Source organism: Eutrigla gurnardus, assembly GCF_963514095.1.
Source record: "Eutrigla gurnardus genome assembly, chromosome: 1".
Taxonomy (NCBI): Eukaryota; Metazoa; Chordata; class Actinopteri; order Perciformes; family Triglidae; genus Eutrigla; species Eutrigla gurnardus.
The window spans coordinates 34273641-34289719 of record NC_139915.1 but is presented as its reverse complement, the minus strand read 5'-3'; the positions used below and the strand labels follow the sequence as shown (position 1 = coordinate 34289719).

At 43.7% G+C, this 16079-nt stretch overlaps 3 protein-coding genes and 1 long non-coding RNA gene across 12 annotated transcripts in view; 1 reads left to right on the top strand and 3 right to left on the bottom strand.

Annotated features, from left to right (window-relative positions):
• Window positions 1–16079, bottom strand: part of LOC311025196 (uncharacterized protein) — a 228753-nt gene that overhangs the window by 124581 nt on the left and 88093 nt on the right. The window contains exon 5 of the mRNA XM_084027980.1: window positions 3269–3397. Coding sequence (XP_083884106.1) covers window positions 3269–3397 — 129 coding nt within the window. The remainder of the gene's footprint in view (window positions 1–3268; window positions 3398–16079) is intronic.
• The window catches only part of LOC311028213 (stonustoxin subunit alpha-like), a 110190-nt gene that overhangs the window by 16115 nt on the left and 77996 nt on the right, over window positions 1–16079 (bottom strand). The window lies entirely within an intron of this gene.
• The window catches only part of LOC311026206 (NLR family CARD domain-containing protein 3-like), a 58719-nt gene that overhangs the window by 16115 nt on the left and 26525 nt on the right, over window positions 1–16079 (bottom strand). The window lies entirely within an intron of this gene.
• Window positions 4076–14032, top strand: LOC311029383. Its single transcript, XR_014598879.1, has 3 exons — window positions 4076–4262; window positions 13346–13492; window positions 13787–14032. It is a non-coding gene; the product is annotated as an uncharacterized lncRNA (long non-coding RNA).

Genomic DNA, 16079 nt, shown 5'->3' with positions numbered 1-16079 from the left:
TAGACCGTAACCTAACCATTTAGTTCCTACGAGCTGAAAGTCACCAGTTAACACGGTCACTGGGTGAAGTGAAACACCTGTTTCTCTGAAACGGTCGTGATCCTGTCTGAACTCTGTAGAACTTGAGTGTTGGAATATCGATTCTGACATCCGAACATTAACAAACATTGAAGTTGTGTGCAGCCTATTAAGAGTTTGGAAATATGAAGTTCTTCATATTGAATCCTTCTCTTCTTTCCACCATGTTAAATCTGTTAAAATCCTCTTACTGATCTGCAGACGGTCAGCCAGCTCCTCCTGCTTCATTCTCCTCAGGAAGTCCACTGTGATCTTCTGAAACGCCTCTCTGCTCCTCCTCTGCTCTTCATCCTCACCGTCCAACAACTCCTCGTCCTCACTCTCCAAGCATTCTGGGTAATCTGGACTCAGGACCTTCTGGATCTTCTTCAGCTCGTTCTTCACAAAAGTGCAGATGTTCTCCTCCAGCAGCTGGAACAGAAGGATAAACTGAACATGAACTCTAAAGAACCCAACATGGGATTCATGTGTGGGTCTGAGCAGCATGGAGAGCACTAGAACCTGTTCAGCATTGAATCTGTAGTGGATGTGGTTAATAGTGAAAGGTGAGCTTGTACATGTACTCACCATAAATATGGAGTCCAGGTGTGTTTGATGCTGCCGGGTAAACGGAACCTCTGAGATCTGCTGAACTCTGTGGAGAAAACCAAGTTCAAAGAGTCACTAAAGCACAGACTGGAGATCACAAGTGGACGTTGTCATGGCGACGTAACCCGTTGGTTTGTGGACTACGGTTTTGAAGCCTCGGGTTCTGATGAACACAAGCGGCAGAGCGGCACCCTGAGCGGCAACCTTACTGGATCTGGATCCATGTGGATTCTGGTGTGAAGCTGCTACCAAAGTTAGCTTCATAATTCAAGGTCAACTTTACAGCTACGTGTTAAAGTCATCTTAGTAGCTAACCGCTGGCTTCTCAAACCTGCAGGAAACCTCATTCAGGTCTTGGTCCAGATGGTGTAGCTGGTGAACTGTACTTGATATGGCTGCTGTTGGTCCTTGTGTGAGTCTTTCTAACACAGACTTGACAGATTGTCTCTCTGGTTGCTGCTTGCTTGCCTTGAACTGACTGTTAATGGATGATTAAAGTTAAAAAAATATCAAAGTTCCAACGTTGCCTTTGCTTCCCATGAAAACCTGAACCCTGGCCTGATCCAGGACCTGATACGTGTCTGTTTCTCCCTTCGTACCTGTTCCTGATTCCTCTGAATTTCTTTACCTGTTTAGACCAAACCGGTCTCCCAATGTATCAAGTACCCAGTTTGGTCAGACCCACTTGGAGTCTGATGCTGATGGACCAGGTTTTCAAGTAGCTCCGATGTAAACCCAGCTTAGTTTAGCTGAGCTTAGTCTAGATCCACTTCTTTGGCATTAGCTGTGACGTTAGCCAAGTTAGCTTCTCTCTGACTCTTAACTTTTCTCTGGCTGGTCTAGACCTGATTTATCCTCCAAGGAGAGTCCAGGTTCAGTTCTTACCTTCCATCAGCAGCTTGTTCAGCCATAGACCGTTCACTGGGTGAATGGAGGAGTTTTCTGTGTGAAAGATAGAGAGAGGAAAGAGCAAAAGGAGGAGAGTATTAATCAAAGTGAGGGAGAGGAAAGGAAAAAAAGAAAGAAAATAATAATAATAATAAATATATAAGGAGAGGGTTATCTCTGGTCAGGCTCTGTGGACAAAGAGGCATTGGCGTGGCTATGGGGCAGTCAGAACCGGTCAGGACAGCTGGATCCGGGAAGAACTTTCTGGATTTATTTATTATTTAAATGTAGGTTTTAACTTGATGATACAAGTTTAAATCTGTCTCCCGTCTCCTCCTCCTTGCTGCCTTGTCCTCACCTCCTTTGGGCCGCCACCAGACCCAGCAGGAGGTGGCTGGCCTGTTGAGGCTCAGATCCCCTTTAGAACAGACCCTCCTCTACGTGAGGTTGTCATGAAGTCTGGGATTAACGATTCTGGGATGTCGTGCATGGAGCGGGTTTGTAGGTCCACTTTCTTTCATCAGTTTATTTTCTTTAGTAACAATATGCATTTGTATTAACAGGTCTGGTTTTTGCAGTGTTACAATGCTGTTTTGGGGAAATTCCAGGCTATTGCATGTCTTTAACTTCCTCGTGACGTTAGAAGATCCAGTTTGTTGTTTATGCTGTCAAGCAGACTGACCTTAATGTCTGTGGTGTGTCGGTCGTCTGTGTCTGTTGCCGAGTCTTTCTTTTTCCTTTTGAAAATGCCCTTTTGCAGGTAGACCAGACACTCTTTATGGACACATGGCTGGGTCCAGGTCCAGGTCCAGGTGAGTCTGGTCTCTGCTGCTGTATCCTGATACAATAAATACACTTTAAGATTCTCACTAGTTAAGCTTCATTAATCAGTTTGCTTTGGTTATATTGATGAGTCATGTTCTGAGAGTTGATGCTAGTGTCAGGATCAATACTTTGAATGGATCTGGGTCACATGAGACCACGTGGACATGTGAACACTCGTCTTAGTGCTACACTCACACTAGGAGCAGTGGACAACGTTTCCGTTGCATTAGAACTGTATGGGGTGACAATGATGGGAAAACGGAGTTATGACTCTTAAAAAACTTTACATTTTGGTTGCTAACTCTCCACTGGGCATCGGACGGTTCTGGCCTCCACGTAGTCCATTCCCTCCTGATAATAGACACATCCTCGGGCATTATCAGTTACCTTAACACCTAAAATAAGAGTTTGCTGGATATAAAGTGTCTTACTTTACTACTCTACAACCTCCCTTGAGTGAGAGGAAGACGGTGCTCGAGTTTGGTGTCTGTTGGTTTGGAGTCTTTTTGTTCTTAACTTAGCTTAGCCTCCCCACTACTCTTCTTTGTCATTAGCCTTCATGTTAGCCAAGTTAGCTTCTCTCTAACTCTATCTTAAGGTTTCTCGGCGTCTATGAGTCTTTTCTTTCAGAAGGTTTTCTCCTCACTGTCTCTTTAAGGTTTGATTGTATATTTATTATTTTGTAGTTTAATCCCAGTTAAAAAACATTTAATTGGTCCTTTCTGTGAGAGTTTCAGTGAAACACGACACTGTCACTCTCTCACATCATCGTGGCTCAGAAGACCTGACGGGTTGCAGGATTCAGGGCTGGTGGACTCTGAGTTACTGTTTAAGGGGGCAGGTCTAGACCTGATTCATCCTCTAAGGAGAGTTCAGGTTCAGTTCTTACCTTCCATCAGCAGCTTGTTCAGTTTTAAAATTAAAAGGGCGACCCATAGACTGGTCACTCTTCATGGACACACAGCTGGGACCAGGTCCAGGTCCAGGTCCAGGGGAGTCTGGTCTCTGCTGCTGCATCCTGATACAATACATTTAGATTTCAGATTCTCACTAGTTAAGCTTCATGAATCCGATAGAGAGAGCGAGAGAACAGAACATTGTCTACCAGCATGAGACCAAGGAGTTAACTGGGCTAGTTGGCAGGCTAATGTTGCTAGCTATAGAGCTAGCTGAGTATGTGCTAGTTATCTAGACAATCAGTGTTTATACCGGGACCGACTGTATTTGCCATGAAGCCCTGTCTGACATCTGCAGGTAGTTTCTCCTTCCTGGTTTGATTCAGGAAGTCCCTGAATGCACCTTTCCCCGTTTAGAGAGCTTCCATGACTGTCCCAGATGACCCAAAGCATGCTGTCCCACATTAGCATCAGATTTGAGAAAGTGGGACGACTAGAGACCAACAAACCAAAACACATTCCAACAACTCGATGCATATTTTGTTGCTTGAATGAATCACAAACATGATTTGATGATTATTTATGACTGATTTATATCCTCAACATTCATTTAGTCAGAATCCTATACGTCACTGACAGCTTCTGATTGACATTAGCCCTGCCCCTTTTCTGTGACCCCACCCCCTTGAAGCTGTGTCATTTCAGTCTAAACCTAGTAACCGTCCTGATGACTAGATTTAGTTGGAACAGGAAATAAAGGGACTGGAGATCCGGCGTGTCCCACATGAGCCCAGTTTTCTAGATGTGAGTCAAAAGCACAAACGGCTGGTGAACTCGATAACTTCACAGCTATGCAGCCGACGGAGTAAACAAGCAAACAAGAACCAGGACAAGAAGAGCTCGTCTTCCTTCCTAAATCACATTTCACCAGAGATGGAAGGAACAAAGTACAAATACGTGGTTACTGGACTTAAGTAGACTTTTCAGGTATCTGTACTTTACTTGAGTATTTATGTTTCTGACAACTTTGTACTTTTCCTCCCGACATGTTCAAACTCATATTTGTACTTTCTACCATTATGACATAACAACCAACAGAGTCAAGATATCTTGATTTAACCTGATTTATTCAAACAAGTAGCTGAAGCCAGATCTATTTGCACAAACTACACTCTGCAGCTGAGCATTTCATTTTTCTTGGCTTTTCAAAATAAAGCTCCAAGGCTCTTTTGTAGTTAAATTGGGGTATGGGGGGCATTTATGCTGATCCACATACAAGTGGCCAAATGGTCTCCTTGTAACTTGTTCCTCAGATCCGTCTTCACCTCAAAGTAAAAAGCTAATAAAACAGTATTTGTGGTAAATGTAAGAAAGATCATTGCTGTCAACATTCCCCAACTGTGTGCATCCATGAAAGCACATGGAGGACCTTGGAACTCTCCACTTACCAGGCACCCTTTGCATCACATCTTTGCCCCAAATGGGCCAAATAAAGGTGTGGTTTCTCAGCTTTACTCATTCTTCTGGACAGCTTCCTATAAAGAGCTGTCTATTGTACGAGCTTGGGCTGGTGACTTTAAACAACATGTGGGTGAGATTAAGCCTGACTGGAAGAGGATATGGTCCTGGATTGTTGTTGCCTCGAGGAACCCGGATCACCAACTGATCCATTTCAACTACGTTCATAGGACGTCTCTAACTCCAAGAAAGGCTTATCTCATGAAACCACTGTCATCCCCAAACTGCACTCTGTGCACAGAAAGCCTCACAGCTTCTTTCATGCACATGTACTGGGAATGCAATGACGTAAAAACATGTTGGGTGAGTTTGTGTTCCTCTATCTGATGTACTGGGTGTAACTGTGCCATGCTCTCCTGCTCTGCTGCTCCTGAATGATACAACCTCATTCAAATTAACAGGTATAAATACACGTATTCTTTTATCAGGCATCACAGCAGCCCAAAAGATGCTACCTTACGCTGGAAACCCCCTCACACAGTAACTAAAATACAGTGGATTAACACATAGATATCATTAGCGTGGAGCTATCAGTGGTGAGAGTGGTGCTACAGCTGTCACCATCTCGGCATGGGAATCGATTTCAGGAACAATTAAGGAACTGTTGTAAGTGCTATCCTATCCTATTTATTTTGGATTTTTTCTCTGGAAACTTGAATTTGCTTCCCCTGCATATAGTATTTATTTAAAATAGAGATCCAAGGGGTGGGGAGGGAGGGAACGCCACAGGGTTTATGTTTTTCACCTTTTTGTCCTCTTCATTTTTGTCTGTACTGATTCTCTGTATTTTTATGTTTTCTATAATTGTTGTAACTCTTGTCTGCTATAAAAGGAAATTAAAAATGTGATCACAACATTCCTTAATTGACGCTTTAACTGTATGAACGTGAACATGGAACAAAACAACCCCCATATTGTAATCCCAGACATATTAGGGACACCACCTAATCACACACTCCTCTACATGTATGACACATTCAATGACACACACACACACACACACACACACACTCACACACACACACACACACACACACACACACACACACACACACACACACACACACACACACACACACACACACTCACACACACACCAGGCGAGTGCATTTTCTGCGTAACGTAAATAATATATTTCTTTATCATAGTTAGAGCCTTGATTATTTCCCCCGATCCCTTAAAGAACAGCTGTATAACATTTAGAAATAATTTCATAATTTTCTGTGTTTTTCCATAAATATGTGTGAAATAAATATATTTTCCTTTCTATATCTGGTCATATGACCTTTTCTATATTCATATGACACCACCACAGCATGAATATCCTGAAAGCCCAGGTTGATCTGAAAAAAGGAAGTTAAATACTAACCAGTATTCTTACACCACGTCCTTGTTGACCGATAGTGGAGTTCACACCAGACGCGAAGCCCGCCATCCTACGGCCGTCCCGCCGTGAAGACAGCGTTTCGGCGTCTGCTCCATTTCTAGCGCGAGCCGTGAGCGATCGCGTCAATTCATGAATCAGTTTGCTCTGTTTATCATTATATTGATGAGTCATGTTCTGAGAGTTGATGCTAGCGTCAGTGTCCATACTATAAATGGATCTGGGTCACATGAGACCACGTTGTGGACCTGTGAACACCCGTGTATGGCGACTATCGAACCACTTATTTAGTCACCGAGAGGCTAGATCGGGAAAATATGTTTTTGCCAGACGCGCTGCTTGTTCAAAGAATCACTTAAAAACGGGTACTGCATTTTGTTGGTTTTATTAGAGATAAGTTAAAAACGTTCCATAGTAGCATAGTCCTAAAGTGATCGGTGCTAAAGTGCGTTAAATGTTAATAGATTGTGCGGTCAGCAAAGTTGGACTTCCCCCGTCCACCCCCTCTCATCTCAAACATTTCATTCAAGCCCAACCCGCGCGTGAACAGCTGACTTTTACCACTGATCCTGACTGACGTAGCCCCAACCCCACGTGACCTGTCAGTCTGCCTATACCTGTCAGCAACATTCCGGCCCCTAATTATTACATGTTATTACACAGTAGTAATAATTACCAACGCATACATTCATAATAGAGAAACAATACAATTCCAATTTTCTTTTTTTTTCTATTTTTCACATTTTTTTTGTCTTTTTTTGCGATTTTTTTGTGCGCAAGGAGAGAGTTCATAGTTCATATGGCCATTGCAGGTCTTCATCCTTCTTGAACCTAACCCGCCCCAAAGTAAAGTCAATCCAAAGTCACGAAAAAAGGTCATGTCAGGCAAAAGTCAATATAATCCAAATCCATGGAAAAGAAGGGAAGCCTTCACGACTCCGTCGACTCCTGAAGAAGGCAGATCTTTGTCACAGGTCTGCAGAGAAGGCTGGTGCGGGTCTTGATCCGGACCTGTCGCACCAGTCCGTTCCTGTCTGGCATTGTCTCTGTAATCCTCCCGATGATCCAGGAATTGCGAGGTGCGGAATCGTCCATTATGATCACTATGTCACCGGGGACAAAGTTCCTCTTGATCTTTGTCCATTTCTGTCGTTCCTGTAGTTGTGGCAGATACTCTTTAATCCACCTTTTCCAGAACAGGTCCGAAATGTATTGCACCTGCTTCCATCTCCGGCGTGCATAGTTGTCCTCCTTGAGAAACAGACCAGGTGATATCCAGCTGGGCTTGACTTTAAGCAGCAGAAGATGATTAGGTGTTAAAGCCTCCAAGTCATTCGGATCTGTGGATTCCTTCGTGAGAGGTCTACTGTTGAGAATTGACTCCACCTCACAGAGTACTGTATTGAGTCCCTCCTCATCCAGACTTTGGGTCCTCAAAGTGGAATTGAGAATCTTCCTGATGGAACGTATTAACCTCTCCCATGCTCCACCGTGATGTGATCCAGTGGGAGGGTTAAACGTCCACTTGATTCCTTTCAATGAGAGCACATCATTGATCTTCTCCAGATTCCATCCTTCAACAGCTCTTCTCAGCTCACGCTCTGCACCAATGAAATTAGTGCCATTATCAGAACGCAGCTCTTCCATCTCCCTGCGGAGCTGCAAGTTCTCCTGTTGCAGCTGGAGCCGCTCCTCGCTGATGGCGACGCACTCTTCCCGGGCTGCAGCCAGAGAGCCCTGCAGCCGCCGTACTTCCTCCTGGCATCGTGAAAGTTCTTCACTGTAGTCCAGCTCCATCTTTTTCAGTTTGTTCTGTGTGCTTTGCAGAGTGACGCTAATGTCTTCCCTCATCCTCTCTGCATCTAGACACCTCTGATGAAGAGCATCCATCTTCTTGAACTCTGGCTCTGCCATGCCTTCCTTATACACCTTCTCCAGTTCCTCCTCTACTGCTTTTCTCTCTCGCAACGACCTTTCAACGTGAGACTCTTTATCTGCAAACTCCAGCTGCAGTGCAGACAGCTCCTCAGCCATACGGTGGATCTGAACGTTGCACTGCTTGCGTACATTATCTACCTCTTTTCTGGTGCGGGCTGCAGCATCCTGGATTAACTGTTTGATGGCCTCCCTTTTCTTGGGATGGTATACACCGTGATGAGGGATATACCAAACCTTGCCGTTGCATCGTTCCTGACTTGTAGCTGGCACTCTCTCTGCATATCCACTGGATATCAGGTTGTCCATAAATGTAGTATAGTCTTTTTGGAATGCCGCATCCCTGCCAAACCTCCCCTTGAGGTTGAGAGTACGTTGCTCTGCAACTTTGCGATTGTTGGGCATGGTAATTGATTTGTCCTTCAGCGGCAATCCAACAACATAATGGCCATCAACCAGTTCCACAGTCTCGTTAGCCATTTCCAGGAACTTAGAGTCTTCCCTTGACAGCCCTTGCAGTTCATCCTGGCTGTTTTCAGGGAAGTCAGTCTTGAATTGTTGGTTCCAGAGCTCGTCAAGAGTGACAGCAGAGATCCAGTTGATGCTAACTGCAGACTGAGTCACAGGATCGTCACTGCCCTCTCCTCCAAGGGGTCCATTTACAGTCCATCCAAGCATTGTTTTGACCGCATATGGCCCTCCATCCACACTTCGGATGACTTCCAGTGGTTCCAATGCTCTGGGAACATTCAAGCCAATTAACATCTCCATGTCTGCATCTATCTGTGGCAGATAGACAGGCTTCAGATGTGGCCATCTTTCCAGATCTTGCTGTCGTGGGATGTTACCTCTGTTAACAGGCATTTGATGTTGTGTGAAGATCTTCGGCATTTCACAGTACCAGTCACTGTCCAATCCAGCGACCTCCAAGTCCGATGCAATGCAACTGTCAACCACCTTCTCTTGGCCCATGGTACGTAAAAGAATCCTTGTTCTTCTCCCAGAGAGTCCCAGCTTATCCATCAGACCCATTGTGCAGAAGGACGCTGAACTCCCTGGGTCCAGAAAGGCGTAGGTTTCGACTGACCTTTGACCCTTACTGGACTTAACCTTGACTGGCACGATAGCAAGCTTACAATCTTGCTCACCGGCCCCAGTAAGACCACCGGTTTGGACTTCGACTAGAGCACTGTCCACTGCTCTGTCAGAGTTTCTCCTGCCTTTCTCTGGATCTCCATTCTCCTTAGAGTGGATATGGAGCAAGCTGGGGTGTCGTGAGCCACATGTCTTGCAAGACAGACGTTTCCTGCACTCCTTGCTGATGTGCCCAGTGCACAAGCAGCCGAAGCAAACTCCATTTTTCTTCAGGAACTCCATCTTCTCACTGTGAGCTTTCTTCTCCAATAGAAAACACGACTCCAGTGTGTGTCTACCTTTTTTGCAGAAAAGGCAGGTCTTCTCGGGTCCATCTTTAACCCTGTTCTCCCAATGAGCATCTCTTTCCACAGTAGTGAAAGTTGTGGCAAAGCTGCTTCCTCTAGCCTTAGGACGAGGCACAGGTTTAGCTCTACCACTTTCTTTGAAGGCCCCTATGACTGGAGCATCTTGTATGTCTCCGAATACAGGGTCTGTAGTGATCCTAACTTTACGCTCAATAAAGGTCACAATATCAGCAAACATAGTTCTTTTCCGATGCTTTTCCTGAATGTCGCATGCCTTCGCTCGCCACTTGTCTCTCAACTTATAAGGCAGCTTCTTGATCACAGAGACCATATTTGCGGACGTGTTCAAGTCAGATAGGTTGTATACATCTTTCATGGCATTGTGACATCCTTGCAAGAATAAGCTGTATGCTTGTAAAGCTTTTCCATCCTCCGACTTTATTGCTGGCCATGCAAAGATCTTGTCCATATAAGCGGATGCTATGACGTGCTCATTTCCAAAGTGTTCCTGGAGCAAAGCCTTTGCTGTAGCATATCCCATGCCATCAGTCATGTGTTGACAACTTCTGACTAGCTGGTTAGGTTGACCCCTGGTGTATTGCTCCAGGTAATGCAGGAGGTCAACAGCATCGTCAGTCCTTAGTTCTATGGTCTGCTCAAATGACTGCATAAAGGCATGATAGTGCAGAGGGTCACCGTCGAACAGTTGGATGTCTCTTTTGGGTAGTGAAGCAATGCATTGCTGATGCACCAACATCGAAGTTATGTCATTTTGTTTTTGCATTATAGATATCATGGTGTCCTGTTCACTGCTGATGTTTCCGGAAGCAGATTGTGTGTGTCTATGCAGAGACAGTGGGGCTCCTGTAGCCTTTGGGACTGTGCTCTGAGCCTGTGTGGGGGCTGAGGTCCTCTGGAGATGTTTGTTTCCATCACATTGCCTTTGTTTCGGCCTTGTGCCTCCAAACTCTGCAGGTTGTCCTCTTCCAACATCTCCAACGTTTTGCCGTACAAAGGTCTCTGCATTAAAGTTGAGGCCACTTTCAAAGTAGGCTTCCATTCCATCCAATTTCTGAGAAGCAACACTCCGTACCCCTGACCCAGAGGTTCTCAAAACATTAAGCTTTGCCGCCGATGCGGCCATGTCCGTTTCAAGTTGAAGTTGTTCCTTTTGCTTTCTGACTCGAGCTTCCTGCTCTTGCAGCGCATGCCTTATTTTGGCTTCCTCTTCCTCAAGAGCATGCTTTTGTTCGAGCAACCCTTTTCGAGCTATTAAAGCAGCCATTTCAGCTTCGGCTCTGACACGGGCAGATGCAGTTGAGGACACTTTTGACCTGATAGATTTTGAACCATGATTCTGGCTGCTATAGTTTGATATGCTGTCATCTGGCTGAATATCATCCTGAACATTATGTGACTGAGGCCCAGTCACTTCCACATTTTCCACACCTCCATTTTCCTCTTCTGCAGCCTCATGTAGCAGAGGGCTTTCATTTGACCTATTAGCCACCAGCAGAGGCCTGCTTGGGGATCCTCTGAGTCTGGTTACAGAAAACCATGCATTAACATCCTCAATAAAATCATCTTTATGTTTAATGATTTTTAAGAACCAACCGGTTTGTTTTTCTTGTTCATCATGAGGAATGAGAGGCATTAAGGAAGCATGTAGTTCATTAGAGGTGTGAGACAATTTCATCAAGCCATCAAGTTTCCCTTTAACAGCTGAAACATGTTTTCCATCTTTCATGAGCTCTTTCATAGAGCTTATCACAGTCTTTATTTCATCCACTTTCCTTTTTCGTTCCTTTTGTATGGACTCAATTTTATTCGCAAGAGCCTTTTCAGTTAGAATTACTTTCCTCTTTCCCATGTCCTGTTTCCCAACATCTGAACCAACACTTGTTCCACTCATCTTGAACGCACAAGTAAATGATCACAATGAGAGAATCCAAAGCAAAGCAGCCACATAAAACAGTCACAGCTATCGGCGATAGCATAGAGACAGGGCAGAGCACCTTAGTTTGTCACACACACAGCTTGGCCCGGCGGGCCGCGAACACAGCGTGATATCACAATTCACAATGACAGACAGTTTCCACTCAGCGGCGGGACCAGCTCAAAGTGTTCCAATCAATCATGTATCACAGCAGTCACGGAACGGGTCGGGTACGTTACCGCCTATCCTTTCAGTCCGTCCTTGTTGTCTGTTTGTTTGTGCGCGTCCTCCTTACATTGTTTGCATATCATGCATTCCTTTGTTGCTCCACGCGTCCATTTGTGACATGTCGGGTCCTTTCGTGGCTCCAATCCATGTGGTTGTGTCACAGTTTTGCTGACAAATGTATGGCGACTATCGAACCACTTATTTAGTCACCGAGAGGCTAGATCGGGAAAATATGTTTTTGCCAGACGCGCTGCTTGTTCAAAGAATCACTTAAAAACGGGTACTGCGTTTTGTTGGTTTTATTAGAGATAAGTTAAAAACGTTCCAAAGTAGCATAGTCCTAAAGTGATCGGTGCTAAAGTGCGTTAAATGTTAATAGATTGTGCGGTCAGCAAAGTTGGACTTCCCCCGTCCACCCCCTCTCATCTCAAACATTTCATTCAAGCCCAACCCGCGCGTGAACAGCTGACTTTTACCACTGATCCTGACTGACGTAGCCCCAACCCCACGTGACCTGTCAGTCTGCCTATACCTGTCACCAACAACCCGTCTTAGTGCTGCACTCAGAGTGTTGCTAGCATAATGTTAGCTTTATGGTTCGTAGCTGAGCGGACTAGAAATATTTCCCGTTGCCAAGTCGTATCTAAGGTCAAACAAACAGACAAAAGATCTGAATTTCCCAGTTAAACTTTCATTCCTATCATATTAATATCAGAAGCTGATCAGCTGAAGTGTCAGCAGGTTACAGCGTCGGGTCCAGGTGAGTCTCAGGTAAATATTTAATCCAAATGTCTTTTTATTTGACTTATCAAACTTTACTGCTTCTTCTTCTCAGACAACTAAAAGTACAGAGGTCAATTAAAGCTTCTGGTCTCAGTGAGTGTTCACCAAAGGGAAAACAAATGGATTCAACAGGAGAATCTAGATTCAGATCATCCCCCACATGGTCTACGAAGGTCTGGACCAAGACCGGATTCTTCTCCCCAGGACAGTCAGATAATAACAAGGTTCAGTTTTAAACTGAATAAAGAGGTCTCGTTCATATTATATACATTTATGTTGTTGAGTGAGAATCATGATGGTGGAGTGATCTGAGTCCTGGACACCTAGACATCCTCGTCTCACCTCTGAGCTCTGGTCTGGCTGTCATGTCCCCCATCCTGAGTGGTTTTAGAGGGAAGGACTCCGTCCTCTCGGTCCTCACACTGATTCATAGCAGAGTCTCCACCTGCTGGCAGAGACGCACACTGTCACTACGGCTTTAGACAACAAAACCAACGTTAGCTTTAGACGACAAAATACTACATAGAAAAAAATACTACCTATACGTATATATATATGTAGTACACAATGTTGTTTAATGATTAGAAAGTGTTTTTCAGGGCCTTTTTATTCAGATAGATGCTAACTGTGTTGACTTCAACTATCATTGCTAATAAACACACAAAATATCCTGAAAAAGCTTTGGACGTATTGAAATACTCCCCGTTTCCCCAAATCAGATGGACTTTTTAGACATATGGAACCCTTTATTTGATTGCAAATGTCGGCAGTGACCAAGCGTGTCGTACTGGTACGACGTAAAGGAGTTCATTTGTCTGTGTTTTCTCCTTCTTGTGTTTAACAGAAGTTTCCGAGATGCAACGCTGAACATCTGGAGGCAACATTCATGCAGCGATTGGTCAGTCACACTCCAGAGCTGTAGACATGGTTCAATGAGAAGGGATGAGCTGTTGGCCGGAGGACGAGGACCCACCTGTCCAGACTCATCCAGGTGAGACGCATATTAAATGATTAAAAATTAAACATATATATATATATATATATATATATATATATATATATATATATAAATATAGTGCAAATGTTAATTTTGAGATAATGGACACACAGAGCACATTGTGCTGAACCCTCAAGTTATTAATAATAAGTAGGTTTGACACATTTTGACTGAGGGAGGTAGAACTCTGAATGTGGGTAGTTACTGTCTTTTTCACTGTTGTTAACAAGGAGACATTTTTTACTTTGTCTTCTAACTAACGGATCCATGTCCCCAATCAACATGAAGAGAGGTGGACTACGAGTACCATGGGGACGAGAGCCGAAGACCTTATCGAGGACTACCATGCAACTATTATCTTCATCGGTCATACATCACAGCTGATGACTAGCTGTTCAGTTTATTATGTCCAGTTGGTGGTGGACTTTGTTTGGGTCTAAATGTGCGTCATAGAAACGGAGATGGAATCATTTATAGTTGATTAGAATTACTCAACTTCAGTTATTGCATTAAAAACTGAATTTGAATCACATATGTTGACTTTGTATAGTTAGCGTTATTTTCACGATCTTTTTTTCTTTTACAGTTTATTACATTAATTCTGTAGTATGTTGTTTTTTTAATGTAATTCTGTCTTGAAAGTAGTTTTTTCACAGTAAAAATACTTTGTTAGTAAATATAAAAGTTCTGCTTTGTTATTAGCTGAATGTACTTAAAGTATCCACAGTAAAAGTACACAGAGCGGTGTTGTACTATAATACATGATATCATTCTTACTGATGCATTCAGGTGGAAGCTGTATTTTACAGCGTCAGTACTTTTACTGCAGTAAAGAGTGAACATTCTTCACATTCTTGTATGTTTGAAATATCAAAAACTGTCACTTACCAAACGTTTCACATGGAGGAGAGACGACGGGACGATGTGGAGCAGATCTCAGACACCAGGAAGTAACCAGGGATCAGAGTCCTCATCACCATGGCAACAGATATGGGCTCTATGATATATGGCACCTTTCATACACAAGGGCTATTCAAGGTGCTTCACAGAAAAATAAAAGAACACAGTAAAGGTAAAACAATGTACCATTAAAATACAACAGAAATACAGACGAGAAGTCCACAAGATTAAAAAAGGGGGATGAGAACAGTGAAAATATATCAAAAGTAAGAAAATACCAACAGATTAATAACAATAAAAAGTAGATTCCTTAAAAAGTCCTGTTTGAACAGAAATGTTTTCAGAGCAGATTTAAGAGATTGTAACGTGGAGGCAAACCTCAGGTTTTCTGGAAGTTGATTCCAGACATGATGAGCATGAAAACTAAAAAGCTCCTCTCCAGGCTTCGTTCTGACTCTGGGGACAGGAAGCAGACCAGCACCTGAAGACCTGAGGGGTCCGCCGGGTTCATCACACACAAGGAGATCCGGTAAGTGATTCATAAACATAGAAAATCATTCTAAACTAAATTCTAAGAAACACAGGAAGCCAATGCAGCGATTTCAGTCCTGGTGTGATGTGTTCTGCTTAGAACCCTGCAGCATTCTGGATTAACTGCAGTGGTTTAACAGGAGACCTGTAAAGATCCCGTTACAGGAGTCCAGTCTACTACAAATAAATGCATGAAGAAGTTTCTCGAGGTCGCACTGGGACATGAAGTCTTTCATTCTTGTGATATTTTGAGGTGAAAGCAGACAGTTATTGTAACTTTATGTGTTTGTTGAAGTCAAGGTCAGAATCCAGAACCACAACAAGACTTCTGACTTGGTCTTTAGTCTCCAGTTAGAGATTCAAGGTGAGCGGTGACTTTGAGTCCGTCCTGTTTGGGACAAAAAACAATCATTTCTATATTGTAAGAAATTGTGGCCCATCCAGTCATCAATGTGTTAAATGCAGTTCATTTATGGGTCGTAGTTGATTAAGCTATAAATCTGTTTATGGGCTTTATCTGCAGCTTTCTTGGCCCATGGGAAGATGAAAGGGTTGACAAAACACAATCAAATCATTAAACCTCTTCATAAAGTGTATTGGTAGACGGTCAAACCAGCAGGACTTTGGATGCAGCAGCAGTTTTATAATGGACTGGATTAAAGTGTGACATATTTATTTGATCACAACGGAGAAGCAGACGTTTGACTCGTAGTGGAGCTGCTGACTTCCTGTCTAAACGTTTGAATCTGTCCTGTAACCTATGAAGCAAAGTCGTTGCATGACGGCGTGGAGAAGAGAAGTTCAGGGGAGACTTTCACTCGGGGGTTAGTTCGCCTTTCAACAGCGGAGAATAAGACTCGTTCATTAGGAATGATTTTATCAATGAGGTCAGAAACCAATGTTTGTCTGGACGTGTTATTCTTCTTTGTAAGTATCGTGATGAACCCTGACTTTAGATGTTCTCCACCTGCATTCAGCTCGCTGCCACTTTCACCAATGTGGCATTTGTCCACGGTGCTGCAGGAGTAATGGCATCCAGGAGTAACTTTTGGATTACAATGATCCACCAGATTACTGGCAGAGGCCAAAGAGAGAGCAGGGAACCTAGAGAATGCCTGGAGGAATGATGGTGCTCTCATTGATCCACCGC